The 21,885-nt window shown below is 50.8% G+C and overlaps 1 protein-coding gene across 1 annotated transcript in view; it reads left to right on the top strand.

Moving 5' to 3' along the window:
- Positions 1 to 2: 2 nt before the first annotated feature.
- hmcn2 (hemicentin 2) overlaps positions 3 to 21,885 on the top strand; it is a gene marked incomplete at its 5' end in the record, with an annotated part of 41,780 nt that continues 19,897 nt past the window's right edge. Inside the window, 31 exons of the mRNA XM_084468212.1 lie at positions 3 to 154; positions 2,578 to 2,705; positions 2,866 to 3,117; positions 4,840 to 4,923; positions 8,172 to 8,363; positions 8,539 to 8,669; positions 8,842 to 8,986; positions 9,495 to 9,621; positions 10,411 to 10,568; positions 10,881 to 11,159; positions 11,293 to 11,435; positions 11,746 to 11,896; positions 12,167 to 12,394; positions 12,489 to 12,602; positions 13,079 to 13,269; positions 13,382 to 13,478; positions 13,825 to 13,986; positions 14,168 to 14,281; positions 14,896 to 15,092; positions 15,929 to 16,010; positions 16,153 to 16,284; positions 16,434 to 16,577; positions 16,971 to 17,130; positions 17,321 to 17,445; positions 17,743 to 17,926; positions 18,236 to 18,333; positions 19,147 to 19,425; positions 19,991 to 20,181; positions 20,817 to 20,898; positions 21,393 to 21,529; positions 21,657 to 21,798. Coding sequence (XP_084324338.1) covers positions 3 to 154; positions 2,578 to 2,705; positions 2,866 to 3,117; positions 4,840 to 4,923; positions 8,172 to 8,363; positions 8,539 to 8,669; positions 8,842 to 8,986; positions 9,495 to 9,621; positions 10,411 to 10,568; positions 10,881 to 11,159; positions 11,293 to 11,435; positions 11,746 to 11,896; positions 12,167 to 12,394; positions 12,489 to 12,602; positions 13,079 to 13,269; positions 13,382 to 13,478; positions 13,825 to 13,986; positions 14,168 to 14,281; positions 14,896 to 15,092; positions 15,929 to 16,010; positions 16,153 to 16,284; positions 16,434 to 16,577; positions 16,971 to 17,130; positions 17,321 to 17,445; positions 17,743 to 17,926; positions 18,236 to 18,333; positions 19,147 to 19,425; positions 19,991 to 20,181; positions 20,817 to 20,898; positions 21,393 to 21,529; positions 21,657 to 21,798 — 4,801 coding nt within the window. The remainder of the gene's footprint in view (positions 155 to 2,577; positions 2,706 to 2,865; positions 3,118 to 4,839; positions 4,924 to 8,171; positions 8,364 to 8,538; positions 8,670 to 8,841; positions 8,987 to 9,494; positions 9,622 to 10,410; positions 10,569 to 10,880; positions 11,160 to 11,292; positions 11,436 to 11,745; positions 11,897 to 12,166; positions 12,395 to 12,488; positions 12,603 to 13,078; positions 13,270 to 13,381; positions 13,479 to 13,824; positions 13,987 to 14,167; positions 14,282 to 14,895; positions 15,093 to 15,928; positions 16,011 to 16,152; positions 16,285 to 16,433; positions 16,578 to 16,970; positions 17,131 to 17,320; positions 17,446 to 17,742; positions 17,927 to 18,235; positions 18,334 to 19,146; positions 19,426 to 19,990; positions 20,182 to 20,816; positions 20,899 to 21,392; positions 21,530 to 21,656; positions 21,799 to 21,885) is intronic.

The raw sequence follows: 21,885 nt of genomic DNA, 5'->3' as shown, positions 1-21,885 counted from the left end.
CGATCAAGGGCGTGGGTCGCCATGACGACGCGGTGGTCCAGAGGTCTGCCGAGGTGGGGAGGGAGGTGGTGCTGCCCTGCGAGGTCCAGGGGACCCCGTCTCCCTTGGTGACGTGGAGCAGGAACGGCCAGCCCATCCCCCCGGTCACCGCCTGGTAAGGGCCAATCACAGGGCAGCGGGGGAACGCAGGACAACCGCAGTACAACCAAAACAAACCGTTTTCATCACCGCACCCTTATCTCTTGTCTTAACTAATCAGCGGCATTTACAAGGTCTGAGGGGAAGCGGCTGCCGTCCCGGGCGCTTGTAAACAGTTGGAGTTGGTTTAGTGGTTCCCTTTTGAAGCCAGGTAGGGAGGCAGGCAGGGGAAGGAGGGGGGAGGGAGGGGGGGAGGGGGGAGGGAGGGGAGGACATACAGGGAGAGACAAAAGAGGGGAGAGAAGGAAAGATGCAGTGGGGTCTTTTAGGGGGAACATCTGGTCCCCCAGGTTGGGCTCTCCGTGGTATACTCGGGGTGCAGACAGAACTGACGGACTGACGGACTGGCTGACCGGCTGGCTGGTTGGCTGGTTAGCTGACTGACTGGGGACACAGGCCTGATGGATGACAGACAGGCGCTCTGGGGCGGGGGGGGAACCAGACGAGACAGCGAGGGGACGGCGGGGACAGAGGGGAGGGTAGACCCAGGGTGATCAGATATGCCCCGGGAACGGCAAGAAGAGAAAGGGGAGACCAGTGAGGAGGAGGAGGAGGAGGAGGAGGAGGAGGAGGAGAGAAGGAGTAGGGCTGGGGGCGGAGGGGTGGGGGAGGGTCATGTCTGGAAGAAGGGAGGAAAGCTGACCCACAGAGGAAGGGATACAAGTCCTGTCTGCTTGGGGGCCGACCGCCGCCCATAAAACAACATGTTGACTGTTTTACTAGAACCTTCCTGATGAGGAAAGCATATTTCTCAGTGGGCCTCCCCCGCCATCCCCTCCCCCTTCTTTACATATATGGTCAGGTCGGGGTTAGATCCCCTCACCCCCGTCTCCCCCCTCCGTACGATCAGCCCCCGACCTCAGCACTCAGACGCCCCGGGTGACCACAGAATCCCCTGCTGAGTGGGAGAGAGAGAGAGAGAGAGAGAGAGATAGAGAGAGAGAGAGAGAGAGAGAGAGAGAGAGAGAGAGAGAGAGAGAGGGAGAGAGAGAGAGAGAGAGAGAGAGAGAGACAGAGAGGGAGGGAGGGAGAGAGAGAGAGAGAGGGGATTTAGAAGGCGTGAAGAGACCAAGGCAGGGCGACAGAGAGCTAGCCTACATTGGGTCGTTGATTCGTCTTATCCAGATCCACAGTGATGGGGCTAATTTGTCCCAGTCAGCCTCTGGATGACAAGCTGTGTACACAGTTGACCTGACACCAATGTGGCAAACACCACGGGGGGTAGATTCATGGCCAAGAGAGAGCGAGAGTGTGTGTGTGTGTGTGTGTGTGTGTGTCTGTGTGTGTGTGTGTGTGTGTGTGTGTGTGTGTGTATGTGTGTGTGTGTGAGAGAGAGCGGGGGTGCTGCTCTGTCCTCGTGTGTTGGTCTTAATTGGGGGGAGGGGGTTGTGGACACTGAGCCTGCTACTGGCGGGGCGGTCATTGGTGCCCCAGCGATGTTTTCAGACGCTTGCTTTCTCCCGAGGCTGTTTAAAGTGGTGGGGGGTGGGGGGGTGAGGGGGTGAGGGGGTGAGGGCTGGACTCACACACGTACTGCTGAAATAGAGACCTCTTTGTGCTTCCAGCGCTGTTCCACTTGAACGTACGTGTTATTGTTATCATTCAGTTGCTTAGCAGGCCCACTTATCTCTGATAAATCACAAGAGTTTGTGTTTAGGTTAGCGCATGTTATGAATGTGTACAGCTGGAGGCTGGCTTCTGGGGCGGCTCACATTACCACGGCCCAGGCCGGTTCTTTGAAGTCCGCCGACACAGCGACATCAGACTGGCCCGTCGTTTCTGTTAATTACAGATTACACACTGGTCACTCACTTCAGCCTTTTAAGTCTCAGGCCGATATTATACCATTTTTTTATGCTCGTTATTTCAGTTTATGCTCGTTATTTCGTAGTGCAGCTAGCTAGGGGGAACCTATCATCAATTTATATAATTGCCTCAAAATATATTTCTGCTCATCTCCACACATCACACACACAATTATCGATCATTTTGTGGATCTCTGAGCATCTCTTTGAGTTGATGTGCGATGTGTAAACATAATCAACCTCACAATGTGGGGGATTCCGGCTGGTGCTACGGCCGCATTCTCGATTAGCTCTTTCCAATTTGGGAGAAAAAACTATTATATTTACCATGATAATTATTATTATTATCACCCTGAGCCATAGAGTTATTTCCAGCCCTGACTTTCATACAGAATGACATTACTTAGAGAAAGCTACTAGAGGAACTTAATGTTGGCGGCTAAACGTTTCTTTCACGTCATGTTGAAACATGTGCAGGACACATGTCAGTCACAGTCAGCTGCTCCCCTGACTGATGAAGTGTTTTGTTTTCTCCGTCCAACCACCCTTGACCCCTGACCCCCCCCCCCCCCAGGTTCACTGTTCTGCCTTCAGGCTCCCTAAAGATCACGGACGTGCGCCTGCTCGACAGTAAACTGTACACCTGCACTGCGGCGAACCCAGCGGGCAACGTGTCCATAAGCTACAATTTACACGTCCAAGGTAACGCCCTGGATCCCTGTTCACACAAGATCTTTAACAAGAATGGTGTCATGCTTGATCGGTTCTGTAATGGACGCGTCAAGATGCCAGGGGAAGGAGTGAATCACAAACAAGTGGTGAGATCTGTCATTTGGCTTGGTGTTTGTGCTTTCCTCTTCAGCTAAGCCCAGAATCCTGGCAGGTCCTTCCTTGCTGAAAGCTCTGATGGGCCAGATGGTGACTCTGCCCTGCGTGGTCCAGGGAGAGCCCAGTCCGGAGATCAGCTGGTTCCACAATGGTCATCCTGTCAGGGTGGAGGACAGCAGCGCCCTCAGGATCAAGCATGCCGCCCTGGCTGATCAGGGCACCTACCGCTGTGTGGCCAAGAACAATGCTGGACAGGACACCTTGGAGGTCACCCTGGAGGTTCTCAGTGAGTATTTTTCTGTAGCACAGTTTGGCCCCACTGATCCCTACACTAGCAACCCCGGCCCTAGACCTTGGAGCAAGTCCTGCACTGAATCCAACACCAAGCCCATCGATCAAACCTTGGACCAAACCCTACAGCAAAACCTGCACCAATCCTACACCAAGCCCTGGACCAAATTTGTACCAAACCATACACCAAACCCTGCACTGAACTCTGAACTGTGCCAAACCCTTCACCGAACTCTGGACCAAACCCTGTAGAGAACCATGTCCCAAACCCTGCACTGAACTCTGAACAACAGTCTGCACCGTTTCCTTATATCCGTACCCTTATCTCTACCCTTAACTAATCAGCAGCATTTATGAGGGGGTCTGGTGGAAACCGGCTGCCGTCCGAGGCAATGGGTAATTCTTTGAGTTTGTTTAGTGGTTTGAGTTTGTTTAGTGGTTCCCCTTTGAAGCCAGGTCGTGAGGCAAGCAGAGCAGGCAACGAGGCAGGGGGGAGGGAGGCGAGGAGATGGCGGGGGGGGTCTGACATACACAATGACAGACGAAGAGGAAACAGACGGCAAGAAGCAGTAGGATGTCGTAGGGGGAACATCTGGTCCATCAGGCCTGGCTTTCTGTGGTCTACTCTGGGTGCAGACAGGCTGGCTGGCTGACTGGCTGGCTTGCTGGCTGGCTGGGGACACACACTTGAAAGATGACAGACAGACACTCAGTGGACCAGACAAGACATTAAGTTAGCAAGGGTGCAGAGTTTGCAGCCCTACACCAAACTGAGATTTTAATGAATCAATACATTCATTAAATCCATGGGCTCATACTGAATTGTACCGTACTGGAATCTGGCATGAATGCATGTGGTTTAACAGGCATTCATTTCAAGATGGAATCCAATCCTTGTACTAATCATATTTTTCCAGCCAGTATTGTGTCTCAGCCTTGGGCTCTCTCGGAGTCTTAAGTGGTGCATTCTCAGCAGACACTGCAAAGTCCTTCATTCCTATAAATTCCTGTTCAGCTGCAGCTATGCAAGACAATATTTATACACTGTAATTTGTGCTATGCGTTTGGTTGATATTGTGGATATTTTTATGTTTTTTAATTGATGGACAATTGAGAAGTTTAAGTCCACGTCTGCAAGCTTGCATTACAGCATTCGCTGTTCTGATGGATGACAACTCAACAAACGACTGTGAAGATGAAAGATGACACTGGATTGAGACGCTTGCAATGATTTGTCACACACTCAAGTGTGACCCCTGTATTCTGCTACTGAGACAAGGGGTCACCTGATTGTGCCTTATGTACCCTCTGACCCTTCGAGGCCAATCTGTTCATTAAGGGCGTTCACTCAAAGAAGCCCGTGCTAAGGGTTAATGGCCGTGCACTGGGGTCACACACATACTCAGGGACCTGTGACTCGTATTGTCCTTGCAAATAGAGACCACCATTCACACTCGCTTAATTCATCAAGATTTGACACAAACGTGGGTCGTAGAGAGGTCACAAAGCCTAGCCTAAAGAGACTTACCTTTATAAATAAGGTTGAATAAATAAATAAAATAAAATATATTGGTCTCGCACACTATGCTCCAGAAACGGCCTGCTGACCTGTTAGCACTCTCATTCAATGCTCTCTTGTTTGCATGCGCTGTCTGCTGGCGGATGTCTTACTATGTGGCCTAGCAGTAAAACCTCTGATGCACCTGCTCCTTTCCAGAGGCCCCGTCCTTCCTGGAGCCCGGAGACGCCGTGATGGAGAAGGTAGCAGACAGCCAGGTCGTCCTCCCCTGCGATGCCCAAGGTATGAGTGTGTGGTTCATTTATTGGATGGGTTGGATTAGAAAACTGAATGGTGGCAGGGTTGTTTCATATTATTTACATGGTATTTTCAATCACGCATTAGGTGTTGTTCTGCTGAGAGCTTCTTTATTTCAAGAGGAATTATTTTCGGGTAAACGATAGGTGTATTTTTTGAAAACCACACTAATGCTTTCAAAGGCTCTTTACCGTCCAAGTGTATAAAAGCCATTTGCCATCTGTTCTGTTTTGAAAGCTACAATTTCCATCCGTTGCAACACTCCCGGATTCTCCACTTTTGAGATATTTAAACATACTTGCGATAGCAACATTAAAGTCCTTGCTAAGTTCACATTGTACGGAACAGCACAATTACTTGCAAATGCGCGCGACTTGGTGCGTGCATGTGAGGGGGCCTCCCGTGTTTACTCAGTTATCTGTCAGGACCCATGGAGCCACCATTCGACACGGCGTGTAAATAGGTGTTGTTTGTGTGGGGGAATTCCATGGTAACAGGCTTGGGTTGGGAAGGCGAGGACCGGGGTGGGGGGGGGGCGGTGGGGGGGGGGGCGGTGGGCGGGGCACTGGAACAGCTTATGCGCAGCAACAGCTGGAACATCATTCTGCTGGCTGCCTCAGCGCGCCACATCTGCTTTCTCCAGCGGCGGGGCCGGCTGCTGGGAGAGGAATCCTAATTACAGGCTGCCACAGGCGGATAATGGAGCACGATGTCTGGGGTGCACCAGCTAGAGCAGGAAGAGAAAGCCCCCCCCCGCCCCCCCCTCTCTGACCCCTGCCAGTGAGATAGCTGGGCAGCATGGCTGGCTGGCTGGCTGGCTGGCTGGTTGGATGTTGGGCTGTATCAGAGGACTGCAGCCCCAGATCCCCTCTGAGATGGTTGGTGGAGATACTCACGTTGACCTACCCGTGCCTATCAATCTCCACCCTGGGCCGACGGCCCGCCTGGCTGACTGTCTGGAGCTCTGACTGGTTGTCTGGATGGCTGGCTCGATGTGTTGATTCGTTTTGGAGCTGATCAGAACATGGGAAAGACTGCTGCCCACCCCAGTCCGGCTGGCGGTCTGGCTGGTTGACTGGCTGTTTTATGTTGCTGGTTGACTGGCTGTTTGACTGGCTGTTTGACTGACTGGTTGACTGGCTGGTTGACTGGCTGGTTGACTTGCTTGCTGACTGGCTGGTTGACTGGGTGATTGACTGGCTAGGAATGACTGAATGGGAGGTTCTCTGAGTGGCTGGCGGTCTCGATGGTTGGCTGGTTAACTGTCTGGTTGAATGGCTGGTGGGTGGTGGACCGGGTGATGGACTGGCTGGTGACTGGCTGGTGGACTGAGTGGCGGACTGGGTGGCTGGTTGGTCCAGATGCGCTCTCTCTTAATTTGTGGAGATTCTTTGCCACCTCATGAACTTTCCCCGGTGCTGGGCAGAAGCCAGAGCCGGGTCATCACAAGGTTCTCCGGTGATGCTGGTGAAAGTAGCAGTGTGAGGCAGGGGGGGATGGCCTTGAACCACAGAAAGCATTTGAACTAGTGTTTTTGTGCATGTAGTTACTCGGGGGGGTAATCTGTGTGAGTGTGTCAGAGTGCCCCCTGCAAATGTTTAAAACACCTCTGATGAGATCCATTAACTTCTAAAGCACAACATATGTACACATTTCTTTGGAGATAATGGATTTGATTAGGAGCACCTAAACTGTAAACATGTGTTGCAGGAGGGATACATCTGGGGGGCCGGCATCAACGCAGCTTCTCTTTATCCCCTGTGGTCGATGCACTTAGTAGTGGGGGGAGGCTGTTTCTATGGGCTACTCTGCTGTATATGGATATAGCACCTCTGTAAATAGACAGAGCTGTGGCATTTTGAAACCCCCTCTCCTTCATAATGCCAGCCATGCACACACACACACACACACACACACACACACACACACACACACACACACACACACACACACACACACACACACACACACCTCATTCATGGCTCCTATCTGGAGAGGGTAGCAACATCCCTCTGCGGTCCCACCCATTTTGGCCCTGCCAGCTAAAATTTCATCCCCACTACCTTTTCACCCCTAATAGCTGCTCCATGGCACTCGTCATCCCCTGCCCCCCCCCCCGGTAATCCTCTAGACCACATCTGCTGAGCCCCCCCCCACCCCCAGCCCCAGCCCCTCAGTGACTGGCCCAGTGCTGTGTGAGTCGTGCTGTGTGAGTTATTCCCAGCACTCCACTACTTGGGGCACCAGTCCCACACTTGAGATGTCGTGTCATAAACGGCACGGCGGCCCAGTCACCCTTTAAGAGAGGAAGTGAGCCCCCTGGTTCAGAACTATGAGATGAAAAGAAAATTGTGGGCTGAGAGTTGTAGGAATAAAAGGGGTTATCGTGTTATCCCCATGGCTATGACCCACGCCAACTTTGTGATACTTTTTTAACACAATGCCACAAACATGGTGGTTTACAGAGAAAAAAAAACATATGATTGTACTCTTTTTACCTCTTGAATCACTGTGTTATTTTAGTAACAGTGAAACTATGGCGTGGATTCCTATGTTGACGATAATATGAGACAAAACAAAGTTTAAAAACTTTCTAAAAAGGTTTTGAATTGGCTGGCCCTTTAAAGCTGCCATCCAACCAATAGATGTGCTTGGCATTGTGTGTCGCTATGTCTGCTAGTGTGTGAGTGACTGACCTTGAAGAGCCCAGAGCTTCGGGGTTCTGCGACTCTTTTGGCAAGGCATCCCCTGCTTACCTGCTGTCCAACAGATAGATGTATACCGCCAAAGAACTTCCTCCCTCCGTCCGTCTCAGTCTGGGCTCTGGGCCCGCAAAGTTTTCCTATTGAGACGGGGGAACGATGAGGGTCACTTTCCCCTGCTCTGCGAGGCCAGGCCTAGCATGTCAAAATGGTCAATGTAATGGTAAATGGACTGCATTTATACAGCGCTTTTCTAACCAGCGGCCGAAGCACTTTAGAATATTGCCTCACATTCACCCATTCATGCACACATTCACACACCGACAGCGGTGTCAACCATGCAAAGCGACAGCCAGCTCGTCGGGAGCAGTGGTGTCTTGCTCAGGGACACCTCGACACTCATCTAGGAGGAGCCGGGGATCGAACTTGCAACCTTCCGTTTACCAGCCAACCCGCTCTACCACCTGAGCCCCATGCCGCCCGTAGCGTGTCCTCGTATCAGATCTCCTCTCTCTGACGCCCCGCCTGCAGGCTCGCCGGCGCCCAGGGTGCGCTGGTTCAAGAACGGCCTGGAGATTCACCCGCAGCAGTCCGAGTTCTCCCTGTCCCACGACGGATCCCTGGTGATCGGCGCCGCGTCCGCCGGCCACAGCGGGGACTACAAGTGCGTGGCGACCAACGACGCGGGCTCCGTGGAGAGGAAGACCCGACTGAAAGTCAACGGTGAGAATCCACCCACTCACCCCTCCGTCCAGTTGTCATCTATCAATGCATTCACTTCTTCCACTCACTCGCTTAATGTTAGTACTCACAACACAGGCACAGCAAAGCAAACACATGAAAGGGAAGTGACCTCTCCCCCCCCCCCCCATCTATTCTCTTTCCTCCATCTAACCAGTTCCCCCGGAGATTCCTGAGGACGGCAAACCTGTGAACCTCACCGTCACCTTGAAGCAGCCTCTGACGCTGGGCTGCGACGCCTTTGGCATCCCCTCTCCATCCATCACCTGGACTAAAGATGGACACTCTGTGAGCACAATGCCGTCGTTCCTCACTGCTCCATCCGCACATGTATTATTATTATTATGGCAGACAGCCTCTACGCCTTACTACTGTGTACTTGTGGCTGTACCATGCCACCAAGTGGCCACCGTGCTGATTGCAGTGTGGATGTGGTGGAACCATTGTGTTGGGGTTGCAGGTGGACAGTCCCGGGGTGTACCTGCAGAACGGGAACCGGCTGCTGAGGATCTACAGGGTGCAGTCGGAGCACGGGGGACAGTTCGCCTGCACCGCGGAGAACACGGCGGGCGAGGCCAGGCGGGCGTATAACATCGTGGTGCAAGGTGAGCTCGGGACAACGACAAAAACGATTGAATAAACTGGAAAACACCAAGTTAACTGATGTGTTAAAGTTCAGCGTGAAGTTGAATGAAGAACATACTTTGTTATTATGCCCTGCCACTAATACAAGAACATAGCTCATATAAGGTGAATGACAGAAGCCACTTGTATGTCCTTGGTGTATCCCCTGCGTGCCACTGATCTGTGTGTTGTCGTGCTGTGTGTGTTGTTGTGTTGTTTGTGTTGTTGTGTTGTGTGTGTGGTTGTGTTGTGTGTGTCGTTGTGTTGTTTGTGTGCGCTGTGTTGTGTGCGTGGTTGTGTTGTGTTGTGTGTCGTTGTGTTGTGTGTGTGGTTGTGTTGTGTGTGTCGCTGTGTTGTTTGTGTCATTGTGCTGTGTGTGTGTGTGGTTGCGTTGTGTGTGTGGTTGTGCTGTTTGTGTCTCTGTGTTGTGCTGTGTGTGTCATTATGTTGTGTGTGTGTGTGTGTGTGTGTGTGTGGGGGGGGGGGTAGCTCCCCCAGTGATCTCTGGAGCGCGGCGCCTGCAGGAGCTGGCGGTGGTGCTGGGCCAGGAGGTGGAGTTCTCGTGTCGGGTCAGCGGGCGTCCGGCGCCCCAGGTGGAGTGGAGCCGGGACGGAGAGTGAGGATGCAGTCTACATCTTCTTCCGCGTTCTTTTTTTTTTTTTCATATGTATTTTTATTGGGAAACATGAGAAAAAACAACAATGATGTAGCAGTTGTCAAACATGCATGAAATCCCCCCTTTTTTTCTTTTTTTTTTCAGGAACAGGATAAGGGAATGATAATGAAAACACAAAGGAAATAAAATACAAATAATAACCCACCCAAAACTGGACAAGAGTCATTTAGAAAAAATAAATAATTCTTCCGCGTTCTTCACTGCAAATTAGTTCTCCTCTGCCCTGCCAGTTATCCAGTATTATAGTAGTATAGTATATAATATATCTACAGTGTGTTAATGAATACACCAATAGTATATTAATCAAAACACTGATATATATATATATAATGTATGTATCTATTAGTTAATACACCAATACTATATTAATCACAAGCACTGATTTTCTTATAGTTTTTGTTATTTTTTAAGTATCAACACTAAACATTTGCTGCTTATAGATCCAGCATTTACAGTATTTGGATGCTTGTTTGTTGTCACTGTTTCAGATAAAATTTATTTTGTTGCTTTACTTTCTTTATTGACCAAAGCATGCAAGAAGAATGCATCCCTTGGTCTCAAAAATGATCAGTGACGGCATGCGATGGGCATTTAGCATTAATGATGATGACATCTTATAGATATATTGAGTGCAATTAAAAAATTCCAATAGTAATCAACGGACTAATTTGCAGCCATTAGTCGTGTCCCTCAACACAATGCCGTCCCCCTCCCGCTGGGTCCCTCCAGGGTGCTGTCCCGGGACGGAGACCCCCACGTGGAGTTCCTGGAGGAGGGCCAGGTCCTGAAGGTGAAGTCCGTGCGGCTGAGGGACCAGGGCCTCTACCAGTGTCTGGCCAGGAACAACGCGGGGACGCAGACCCGCCAGTTCAGCCTCACGGTGCAAGGTACGGCCGCCACTCCTTCCACCTCATGTGATGACCTCACGCGTCACCTGGCACCCATTTACACCAATCACACTAAATGGTTGCAGAAATTGCTGTAATTGCAAAAACCTGCGCTTCCCCCCGGTCCACCCTGTGTGTTTGATTGCAGTGTTTAGAGTATCTTTATTTCCAGCCCAGTGGCCCAATTTCATAAAAAAAAAACGAATTCAAATTGGTCCAATTAAAAAAAAAAAAAAACAGGCACACCGTATACATATCCAAACCATCAAACCGTAACCATCCTGTTTGGCCCTCCTCCTCCTCCGCCGCCAGCCCCGCCCTCCATCAGGGGCCGCGACGGGACCTCGGAGGTGTCCGTGGTGCTGGGGTTCCCCGCGGTGCTGCCCTGTGACGTGCAGGGCTCCCCGGCCCCCAGCATCACCTGGCTGAAGGACAACCAGCCCATCGTGTCCAGCGCGCGGCTGACCTACACCCAGGGCGGCCAGGCCCTGCGGCTGGGCGCCGCCCAGGGAGACAGCGCCGGGCTCTACACCTGCCGCGCCTCCAACCCCGCCGGCTCCGCCCACAAACACTACGCCCTCAGCGTGCACGGTGAGGAACGGGGAGGAGGAGGAGAAGTGTTGGTTTTTGAGGCGGCGTGTCGGGTGCACAGGCCTCAGTCTCGAGGTGTGCGTCGGATTGGACTTATTATGAGCTGTGGTTTTCTATTTTTATCCTGCGACAGTGCCACCGCAGATTGAGGGAGACTCGACGGCCCTGAATTTCGGCGGGCACGGAGAGAAAGTACGGATCAATGGCACCCTGACTCTCTCCTGCCTTGCTAAAGGGTTCCCCGAACCAAAGACCCAGTGGTTCAAAGACGGACAGGTCGGTGTGAACTATGTATCAATGTCCAGCGTACCAGTACGCCTTTACTGAATGAAGCCATGTGATGTGCATTTTTGCAAGAAAGCTAAAAAGATATGTTCTCATGTTGATTATCTCCAGTGATGATTTCAACCCATCAAATTCACTACAATCACACATTTGAATAATTATTTTATTTCGTTTTTGTCGTCCTTTCATTTCCTGTGTTCACAGAGTGCTCAGTTAACACAAAGATGATTAACAAAACACCCAAACACCTTACACTTACACTGCACACTAATTTGATCATCCAATTGGCTTCCTATTCCAGCTGCTGCACGGAAATTTACAGGATGGTTCCCATGGCAACGGTCATGTGCTCCGCATCGAGAACGCCACACTGTCCCACGAGGGACAGTACACCTGCGTGGTCACCAACACAGCAGGGGAGGACAAGAAAGACTTCCATGTCACCATTCAAGGTGTGTAGCAATCGGGATCCGAAGTAACCTGATTTATGATGGACGTCTTTTCCTTTCATATGAGATTACAGAGTACAGAACAAGCAGTGGGGCACTTAAGTGGACCAAATACTAATTCGTACCGATTTTTCTTGAGGGATGTACTTGGTTGGCCATGTTATATTCTTGAGAAGCATTCTGGTTCGGCTATTATTTAAACGGAGTAGAGAGATCATGCGGTAGAACATTTTAGAACTTCAGATACTGATGCCGACCGCTCTGCGCTGCCAGTGCCCCCTGTGTTCCAACGGGTGACCAACAGAGAGGCGGCCTGGGGTCTGAGGGACGAGGAGGACGACGGAGACCTCGACGACAGGGACATGACGGAGAAGACGGAGGTGGTCCTGGGACACCCCATCAGCCTGTCCTGCGAGAGCAACGCCATCCCCCCGCCCAAGATCAGCTGGTATCGGGAGGGACACAAGCTCAACGCCACCGACGGAGTGGTTCTGCTTCCAGGTCAGCGGAGGTTGACCCCTGGGGATGTATCTGTCTGTGGTTGTGTAGAGCGGTAGACAATGTACCTGATGTGTCACGTATCTCTTTACCTAAGGCGGACAGGTGCTGCAGATTCCCCGGGTGCAGGAGGAGGATGCTGGGAAGTACACATGCCAGGCCGTCAACGAGGCCGGAGAGGACCGCATGCACTTTGACCTGGAGGTCCTGGGTAAGGGAACCAGGCTCAGGAACCAGTAGGGTGCAGCAGAGCTCTTTATCACCGTGTACCATTTCACAGAGTTCAGAGTTCACCTAGACTCTGCATAGCCTCTACTCTTAAACCGCTACCCCCCATACCCATTTTACACACTTGTATGTTGTACGTCCTGGTACTTAATGTACGCACTTATTGTATGTTGTACGTCCTTGCACTTAAAAATAGTACTTGTGGCATTGTGTAGCATCTTATCCTAGCTATCTTTGTTGCATACAGGGAATGGGTTAACCTTGCGATTGTTAGTGCTCGGCACTTGGATATATGAACATCATTACTGTACCGACAGTGAAATATTGTTTCTCTTTCTTCTAACAAATGTACTTATTGTAGGTCGCTTTAGATAAAAAGTTTCTGCTAAATGCCCGAAATGTAATGTAAATGTAAGTTAGGTGGAAGTTCCACAACGTGAGACTCTGGCCTCCTCCCAGTGCCTCCTTTCATCCTGGACTCGGAGGGATACATGGAGGAGGTGACGGCGGTGCTCAACACCACCGTGGTGCTCCACTGCGACGTGACGGGCCACCCGGCGCCCGCCGTGTCCTGGCTGAAGGACGGGCAGCCGGTGCGCCCGGATTCATCCGCCCACCTCCACCTCAGTGAGGATGGGACGCAGCTGCAGGTAGGCGGCGAGGAGATTGCACTCCTAAGCCAAAGGCCGCATGATTGGACCGACCCGCGGAGGAGTGTGTTAAACGATGTTACGAGTGACAAGTGTGTGCTGTCTCTCCTAGCTGCTTAGTGTCCAGGTGTCCGACATGGCCGGGTACCTGTGCGTGGGCAAGAACAAGGTCGGCACCATGGAGAAACTCTTCAGCCTCACAGTGCAAGGTAAGACCATCCCTAGTGGAGGATGCTTCTGTGACGAAGCGGTACCTGCGGTAAAGCGCTATGACAGGAAAGCCTGTCAGAAACATCACATGGAGTGATGAAACATTTGTGCATGTTTTATTTTGTTTTTCTGATTTCCTGTCAAGTACTTTCATCAACCCTGTATAGTCATAACCAGTAAAAAAAAAAACAGTAATTTAATCACTCTGCTCACAGTTCATTGCAGAAGCTGCACCCTCATCTCCAGCTGTTTGTTATGTCTCTAAATGTCCTCCATCTGGACGATTTTGCCTTTGACAGCCCAGAGTGGTGTAAAGTGGTGTAAAACTGCTGCTTTCTTGCTCAGTCCCTCCCAGGATCACCGGGCAGAAGGAGCAGGAGGTGAGTGTGATTGACGGCCACATGGTGTCCCTGCTGTGTGACGTCCAGGCCTACCCTCCTCCTGAAGTCATCTGGACCAGGGACGGACAGCTGCTCCACTTAACCACCGGCGTCCACATTCTACCAGGTCAGAAGCGGGCCGTGGCTCTCTGAAGCCCTGTGACGATTCAGTATACCTCCACATGACCCCTGTCCCAACACTGAGGACCTTTCAATACAGAACTAATAGGATTTAGTAGGATTTGGCTTTTTGTTGTTGTGTAGTAAGTTAATGAAAATGACAACAGCATTGTGAACACTGCCCCCAGGTGGTCAGATGCTGCAGCTGCCGCGGGCCAGAGTGGAGGACGCTGGTCAGTACGTGTGCACAGCCACCAACTCAGCGGGCCAGGACCAGAAGAGCATCCTGCTCAGTGTCTACGGTGAGACAGGGTGGAGGCTGGGGCTGCTGCTGCCGTCTGCACCGACGAACACACACTAACACACACACACACACACACGCATACACACACACATACACGCACACGCCATCGTCTTTGGTCAAATGTTCCAATCACACAACAAAACACACTGTCTCTGTCTGTTAATGAGCTACATACAAACACACACACACACACACACACACACACACACACACACACACACACACACATACCCACACACACACAAGCATGCAGCTCTTGTTTCCTGGAAACTGTAAAACATAAATAAAAACCTTTATAATTATAACTGGTGTGTTTTCACCCCTTTGGTCGGATGATCCAGTCACACAAAAAAACACACTGGTCTGATGAGGTACATACAAACACACACTCAACACACACGCACATTTACACACACACACACACACACACACACACACACACACACACACACACACGCGCACATGCCCACCGGGAAGCAACTGTTATGTTTCCTGGAAAAACCGACAATAAAACATGAATAAAAACCTCAGGGGGTGAATCAGTATAATTATAACTGGTGGGTTTCCTCCCCGTCACGCCTCTTAGCCCTCTTCTCTGTGCTGCGCCCACAGTGCTGCCCAGCCTGAGGCCCCGGGTGGAGTCTGAGTCAGAAGTGCTGGAGCCCCAGGTGGGCTCCACCGTCTCGCTGCGCTGCGAGGCCAGGGGCCTCCCGGAGCCCGAGGTCACGTGGTACAGGAACGGGCTGCAGCTGGCCCCGGGGAACGGCCTGGGGATGCAGCGCCACCAGCTGGACATCGAGGGGGTGCAGGTCAGTAACGTCATTATAGATCTACAAGGGGCGGTTAACCCGGTGGCGCACCGGGTTAAAGCGCGTACCTTGTAGGCACAGTACCTGAACGTAGCGACCCGGGTTCGAATCCTGCCCGTTGGCCTTTGCTGCATGTCCTCAGCTCTGTCTCCTCTATCTCTCTCTATATTAAAGCATAAAATGAATCTTAAAAAGTTCCCCTGCAGTGTTTCTGGAAACTGACCGATGCTGGATTTTAGGGGCCGATGCTGTTACCGATATTAGGGAGAAAAAGATTACCAATATTGATATTTATGTATATATATATATATCATGATATCCTGGGGTTGGATTAGCTCCTAGGGATTTGCTGCTCACCCTCCAGGAATGCTTCGGGCAACAGCAACATCGCTTTAAAACCATGCGCTAAAGGAACCAATGACCTGTAGTATGGGGAGGAGTTACTAACCTTCACACAGGACATGATGTAAAACTGTTAGTGTTGGGAGTGTTTACGCAGATGTGCTCTGTTTAGAGGTTCAACCACCACAGTAGAGGATTTATAAAGAGATGATGCTGATGATGATGAGATGTGATTCAGTTCTGGATAAATCAACAACATTTTTAACGTTTCAAAACACATACGCCGATACCGATCTATATGTGATAGGCCAATATCGGCTAATATATCGGCCAACAATATATCGGTCGGGCTCTGATTGTTTCTTTAAGATTACTTATGGTACATAATCAAAGTATTTCATGTTCAATTCATCGTTAAGTAACAACTTGTGAATATCTTATAAAGTGATGTTGTTCCTTTATGATCGAGCGTTTCTTTTTTCTTGGCCCTTTAGTTGTCAGATGGCGGCACGTACACCTGCAAGGTGTCCAACGTGGCGGGACAGGTGGACAGGACGTTCAGGTTGACAGTTCACGGTGAGACAGGCCTCTGCTAGGCCGGCCTTGTGTGTTGAGTACACACACTTCTTGTACAGCATACTCACCTCACACAACACCGTTAAACACTCATCTTCACAATTGATCATAATACGTGTTGTGTCATCGGCGTCGCCCACAGTCCCGCCGGTTCTCGACGGACCCCTACAGGAGACCCTGACCCGGACCCTGGGCTCTGTGGTCACCCTGCTATGCGAGGCCTCGGGGGTCCCAGTCCCCAGTACCACCTGGCTCAAAGACGGCACCCCTATTGGTGAGAAGACTAGGGTTTGGGGGGGGGGGGGGGGGGGGGGGGTGATGTATTAGATAGGTCACATGAATTAAAGCACATTAAACAGTGAAAGGTGTGCTAAGCCGTTGCCGTTGTGGAGCCGTGGTGACTGAGGTGTGTTTGCGGTGCAGAGAGCAGTCTGCAGTGGCAGTGGTCGGTCCGGGGGAATAGGCTGGAGCTGGGGCCGCTCACCCTGTCCCACGCCGGGCGGTACACCTGTCTGGCTAAGAACAGCGGGGGAGAGGCCAAGAAGGACTACACCCTCACCGTGCAAGGTAACACCGCTCGATGAGAAAACAACATCCTAAACAAGAGTTTCAGCTGTGTGACATGGGGTTGAGGTCGTTTTCACTAACCAGAGCTCACACACATGGAATGGCATGAGAAAAATAAGAAGTATAAGAAGCAAAATATACATACGACTTACCAAACACTGAAATAAAAACAACGGAAACGGAAAAACAAGTAATTTCGATTCTTGCTTTTGATTGATTAATGGCATCACATGGTCCTCAGTTAAGCCAATCCGAGACAGCAATTCAAGCATTTCGTCAGAGATTGCGTTTTTGCTCTGATTCAGCGTTAGCATCGGGTAACCCCTTCAAGAACACCCCCAACCAATTCAACCGTCTTGCTCTCCGTCTCCATGGTGGTGTTGTCACCATCAGTCCAGCCCACCATCCTGGAGTCGGGCCAGTCCTCAGACCTGAGCGCCCCCCTGGGGGAGGAGCTGACCCTGGAGTGCAGAGCTACGGGGATCCCCACCCCGACGCTCAGCTGGCTGAAGAACGGCGCCACTCTGGAGGGTTCAGACACCCAGCACATAGAGTAAGGCCTTCTTCTACTCCGTTGTTTCCCACTCATCCTCCATCCTACCTGGAGGCATCCCCCCGGTCAGGAGGCCTAGCCTCTTCCTGCTCCTTTAGGACACGTATCCGGCATTGACTGGAAGTTTGAATGAAAATAAACGTCTGCTAATGCTAAATGAAAGGGCGGAACGTGTTGAATGTGTTCACAGCGTGACCCCAGACGGCAGCTTCTTGACCTTGCTGAGGCTGAGCAAGGAGGACTCTGGGACATACACCTGTCTGGCAGTCAGCCCCGCCGGCCAGGAGAGCAGGCTGTACACCCTCTTCGTGCTCGGTCAGTTTTACTGCATTACTGATGACATCCGTTCATATGAATGGATGTCATTCATTGTCGATTTTTTATTGATCATCGTTCATCGGTCTTTTCTTCGATCTATCAGTAGAAAGATCGAAGAAAGATCGATGTGGCTACAAAAACATTTGCTGACAATGCTCTACCCGTCATTGTCAGCCATTTGTTTTGTAGCCACATCGATTTAGATTGCAGGCTCACGCTTTGATAGTGCCGAGCCTCAGCTTTGGATTAAAAGCTTCCGCCAAGTGACAAGTCACGTCAATCCATATCCTCAAGTCCCGCCCACTATCTCCGGCGAGACGTCCGTCCCCCGGGAGGTGCAGGCGACGCAGGACAGCGCCGTGACCCTGGAGTGCCAGGCAGTGGGCACCCCCGCTCCCCAGATCAGCTGGCTGAAGAACGGACACCCCCTGTTCCTGTCGGCCCGCGCACGCCTCCTCTCGGGAGACTCTGTCCTCAGGTCAGTTCAATCTAAGGTTTCGTAAGACATGACCAAAGAGACAGCACAGAGTCACATGGTCCCACACAAAGGGAGCGCGTGGACCAGTATGAGTGGGTCGGTTAAACGTTCAAACCATTGGTTACGAAGTATAGTAAAGAAAGTGAATAGGTTTCAGTTTGTTTTCATTCTGATGGTATTCTTATTCCAGTACGACATTATCGATGGATGTTGATACGTTGTATTGTTGCGGGGAATCGGGCTGAGGAGGTCGTCGTCCGAGGCGTTTCTGTCTGATATTTGGTACCCGGTTGCTCTCGCACTGTGCAGGATCTCCCCCGTGCTGCTGTCTGACGCGGGCGTGTACACCTGTGTGGCGCGCAGCCGAGCGGGGCTGGCAGAGCTCAGCTACGACGTCCAGGTCCAAGGTACGATCCCCGCTCCCCCTCATGCACCCCCCCATCCCCCCTGCTGGATCAGACCGTCCTCACTAAGGAGTCTTTAGTGTTATGTGCTTTCATGATGTTAAATGTGCACATGTGCTTCTCATGTAATTCATGTCCATATAGCATATCGCTCCAGCTCCAACAAAAATCCCACAGAGATGATCACCGACCACCGATGACCACTAACCGTTAACAGGCTCGCACCACGTTCTGTTCAATGCTGAACCATCTGTTTTAACATCTGTTTAACCAACAGGTGTGAGAGAGATTGGCCATCGCAAGCCGATTTAAAGTCTGCCCCGCACTGTGACTTGGTAACATCACAGGTGGGATGGAACCTACATTGACGATGGATAGATCAGCCGACCAGTTTCTACAGTCCACTGGGTAGGCTGGTAGGCTGATCTACCCAGCATCCATCTGGGTGGACACTCCTACTTGTGATGTCACTAAATCACAGGGCAGGGGGCATTATGAAACGGCTTATAACGGCTAATCCCTCTCACACCTGGTGGTAAAATAGGAGCCCTTTAATATTGAACACAATGTGGTGCCTGGTAAAGGTTAGGTTAACCCCCAAACCAACCTAATAATTGTTAGGGTTAACCTAAGCACCTCTATGAACATCCTTACTGTACCGACAGCGATATATTGTTGTTTCTCTTTCTTCTGACAAATGGACTTATTGTAAGTCGCTTCGGATAAAAGCCTCTGCTAAATTCCCTGAATGTAAATGTAAACGTAAACCACTTAAAATAGGGTCCGTTTAATCTCCCCGTGTGCCGGCCCCCGCAGCGCCCCCCGGCGTGGACCGCGTGGAGCCCGTGGAGCCCGTCACGGTGGTGCAGGGCTCCCTGGTGACGCTGACGTGCGAGGCCCGGGGCGTGCCGCCGCCCACCCTGACCTGGCTGAAGGACGGCCAGCCGCTGTCGCTGCACCGCAACCTGCTGCTGGACGGCCGGGAGACGCGGCTGCAGCTGCCCGACGTGGCCCCCGCCGACGCCGGCCTCTACAGCTGCGTGGCCAGCAACCAGGCGGGCAGCAGCACCAAGAGCTTCAACCTCACCGTGCTCGGTAAGACCTGAACGCAGACGCCCGACGCCGCTCACGTGCTCTTTAACTTCTGAATGAGGTGAGATCAGTTGTGAAACACCGGGAATTCAGCGGCCGGAAAGGACAGCGAATCAAACGGTTATGTTCAAACAGAGAATATAAGAATACAAATCTACAATAATAGTTGTCATAATTGGCCAAATTGTGAGATTTAACCTAACCCTACTTCCCAACGCTGCTTATTCACCGTGCCTCATTGGCTATATCCTAAGCCAATCAGAGTGCATTTTAAATTCCATAATCACTATCTGCCAAAGTCATCTATTTGACTTAGGTAATTGTAACGCTAAATACATGATGAACCTTAAAAATGACTGAGGCAATTACGTATGCTTTAGCCTAACAAAATTAAACTACTGCAATACACCTATATCCACAATACATAGGTTAAATAACTAAGGTAAAACATCAATTAAAATAGTCTTTGTGCTCATTTAAATGTATTGACATGTTCACCAGAAGATGGTGCAGGCATGTGATTGTTGGCCAGAGTTTGAAACTGTGTTGCATTCTCTTCCCTCACCAGAGCCCCCAAAGATCTCCAGCGCGGGGTCCCCCGATGAGCTCACCCTGGCCGTGAACGGCCCCCTGGAGCTGGAGTGCACGGCAGTGGGGGTCCCCCCCCCTACCCTCAGCTGGCTCAAGGACGGACGTCCCCTGGAGAGGCCGGAGGTGGTGACGGAGGAGGGACGCTACGTCAAAATAAGCAAAGTGCAGGTAAGTGGAATGGAGGAAAATGAACGGTATTGCTAGCATGCTAGTGTGCCTATCATACTGTTCTGATACGACTTTTAGAGCTTTCGCTGCAAGGATGTTTAGCACTTAGTTATGCTTTACAGAAATATTTGTACTATGATGACCTTTCAAACGTTACATATACATTTACATTTAGGACATTTAGCAGACGCTTTTATCCAAAGCAACTTACAATAAGTACATTTGTCAGAATCGCTGTAGGTACAGTAAGGTACAGTAAGGACAAAGTGTCAAGCACTAACAATCGCTAGGTTAACCTATTCCCTTTAAACAACAAAGATAGCTAGGATAATATGCTACAAGTACTATTTTTAAGTGCAAGGACGTACAACATACAATAGCGTGTACATTAAGTGCCAGCACGTACAACATACAATAAGTGCATACATTAAGTGCCAGGACGTACAGCATTGTACACAATAAGGGCGTGTTCAAACACACACTATGCTTTACATTACCAAAAGGGGTGGGGGTTTTTCTTACTTCACTGACCTCTACAGTGAAACTCTTTCCTGGCAGCAGCAGGCGTAGAACTTAAGATGGCACTGCTTCGGTCGCACCCCTCCTCCAGGGTGATTGATGTGGGGCTCTTTCAGGTGGAGGATGCGGGGCTGTACACCTGCTTGGCCAGCAGCCCGGCCGGAGAGGACGGGAGGAACCACTGGGTCCGCGTCCAGGGTAATACATCGTGCTTCTCTTGGCCAGGAGCTCAAGCATATGAAGAAAGAACCCTGACGTCCCCTAGTCGTTTACCTCGGCCCTAATTCATCACTTTGGCTCCCTTTCTTTCTGGCTTAGACTTAGACTTAGACTTCTTTAATGTCCATCAAACTTTGCGTAAAATAGAAATGTGTCTTTGACAGTGGCATAAAACACACACAAAAAACAGCGCACACATCACAGACATCACTATGCACAATAATAGATAGGAATAGGAATATATAAGTAAAAAACTATGAAATCAGTCCAGTTTGCTCCAGAGAGGAGTTAAAAGATGTCAATACATAAATGAGTAAAATACATAAAGTGCCTAACTGCATACATCTATCTGACCATGGGCAGTTCTTTGTTAAGGATGGTCCCCTGGGGGATGTATAAAGCATCTAATCTCTCATCTCATCTCTAATTCATGAAGCTGTTAACGGTCTCATGCTTGTGGGTCTCCCCTCCAGTGCCCCCGACTCTCCTGGGCTCGGGGGAGGTGAGGACCGTGACGGTGGCCTCCAAGGGACACCTGACCCTGGAGTGTTTGGCTGACAGCGACCCCGCTCCTGAGATAGAGTGGTACAAGGATGACGTCAAACTGCAGGTAGAGAAGCTTGTCACAAAAGGGTCATGGATCACAGATCCATGACCCTTTTGAGGGTCATGGATATTAAATATGGTAAATGAGATATTAAATATGGTAAATGTTTTGCTCTTTCTTCCTCTGCCAGCTGGGCGGTCACATCCAGAAGCTGGCGGGGGGGCAGTACCTGGAGATCCAGGAGGTCCGGCCCGAGGACAGCGGACACTACAGCTGCGTGGTCACCAACATGGCGGGGAGCACCAGCCTCTACTTCAGCGTGGAGATTCTCTGTCAGTCCATATTCAAACACATTACTTTTAACAGTTTATTCATAGCTGCATTGTGGAGGGACTCCCTTAGTCTGGGTGACTGGAAAA

The sequence above is a fragment of the Micromesistius poutassou genome (assembly GCF_964030765.1).
Source record: "Micromesistius poutassou genome assembly, chromosome: 5".
In the NCBI taxonomy this organism is placed as follows: Eukaryota; Metazoa; Chordata; class Actinopteri; order Gadiformes; family Gadidae; genus Micromesistius; species Micromesistius poutassou.
The sequence above is the reverse complement of the archived record's forward strand: the minus strand, read 5'-3'. Positions and strand labels throughout refer to the sequence as shown.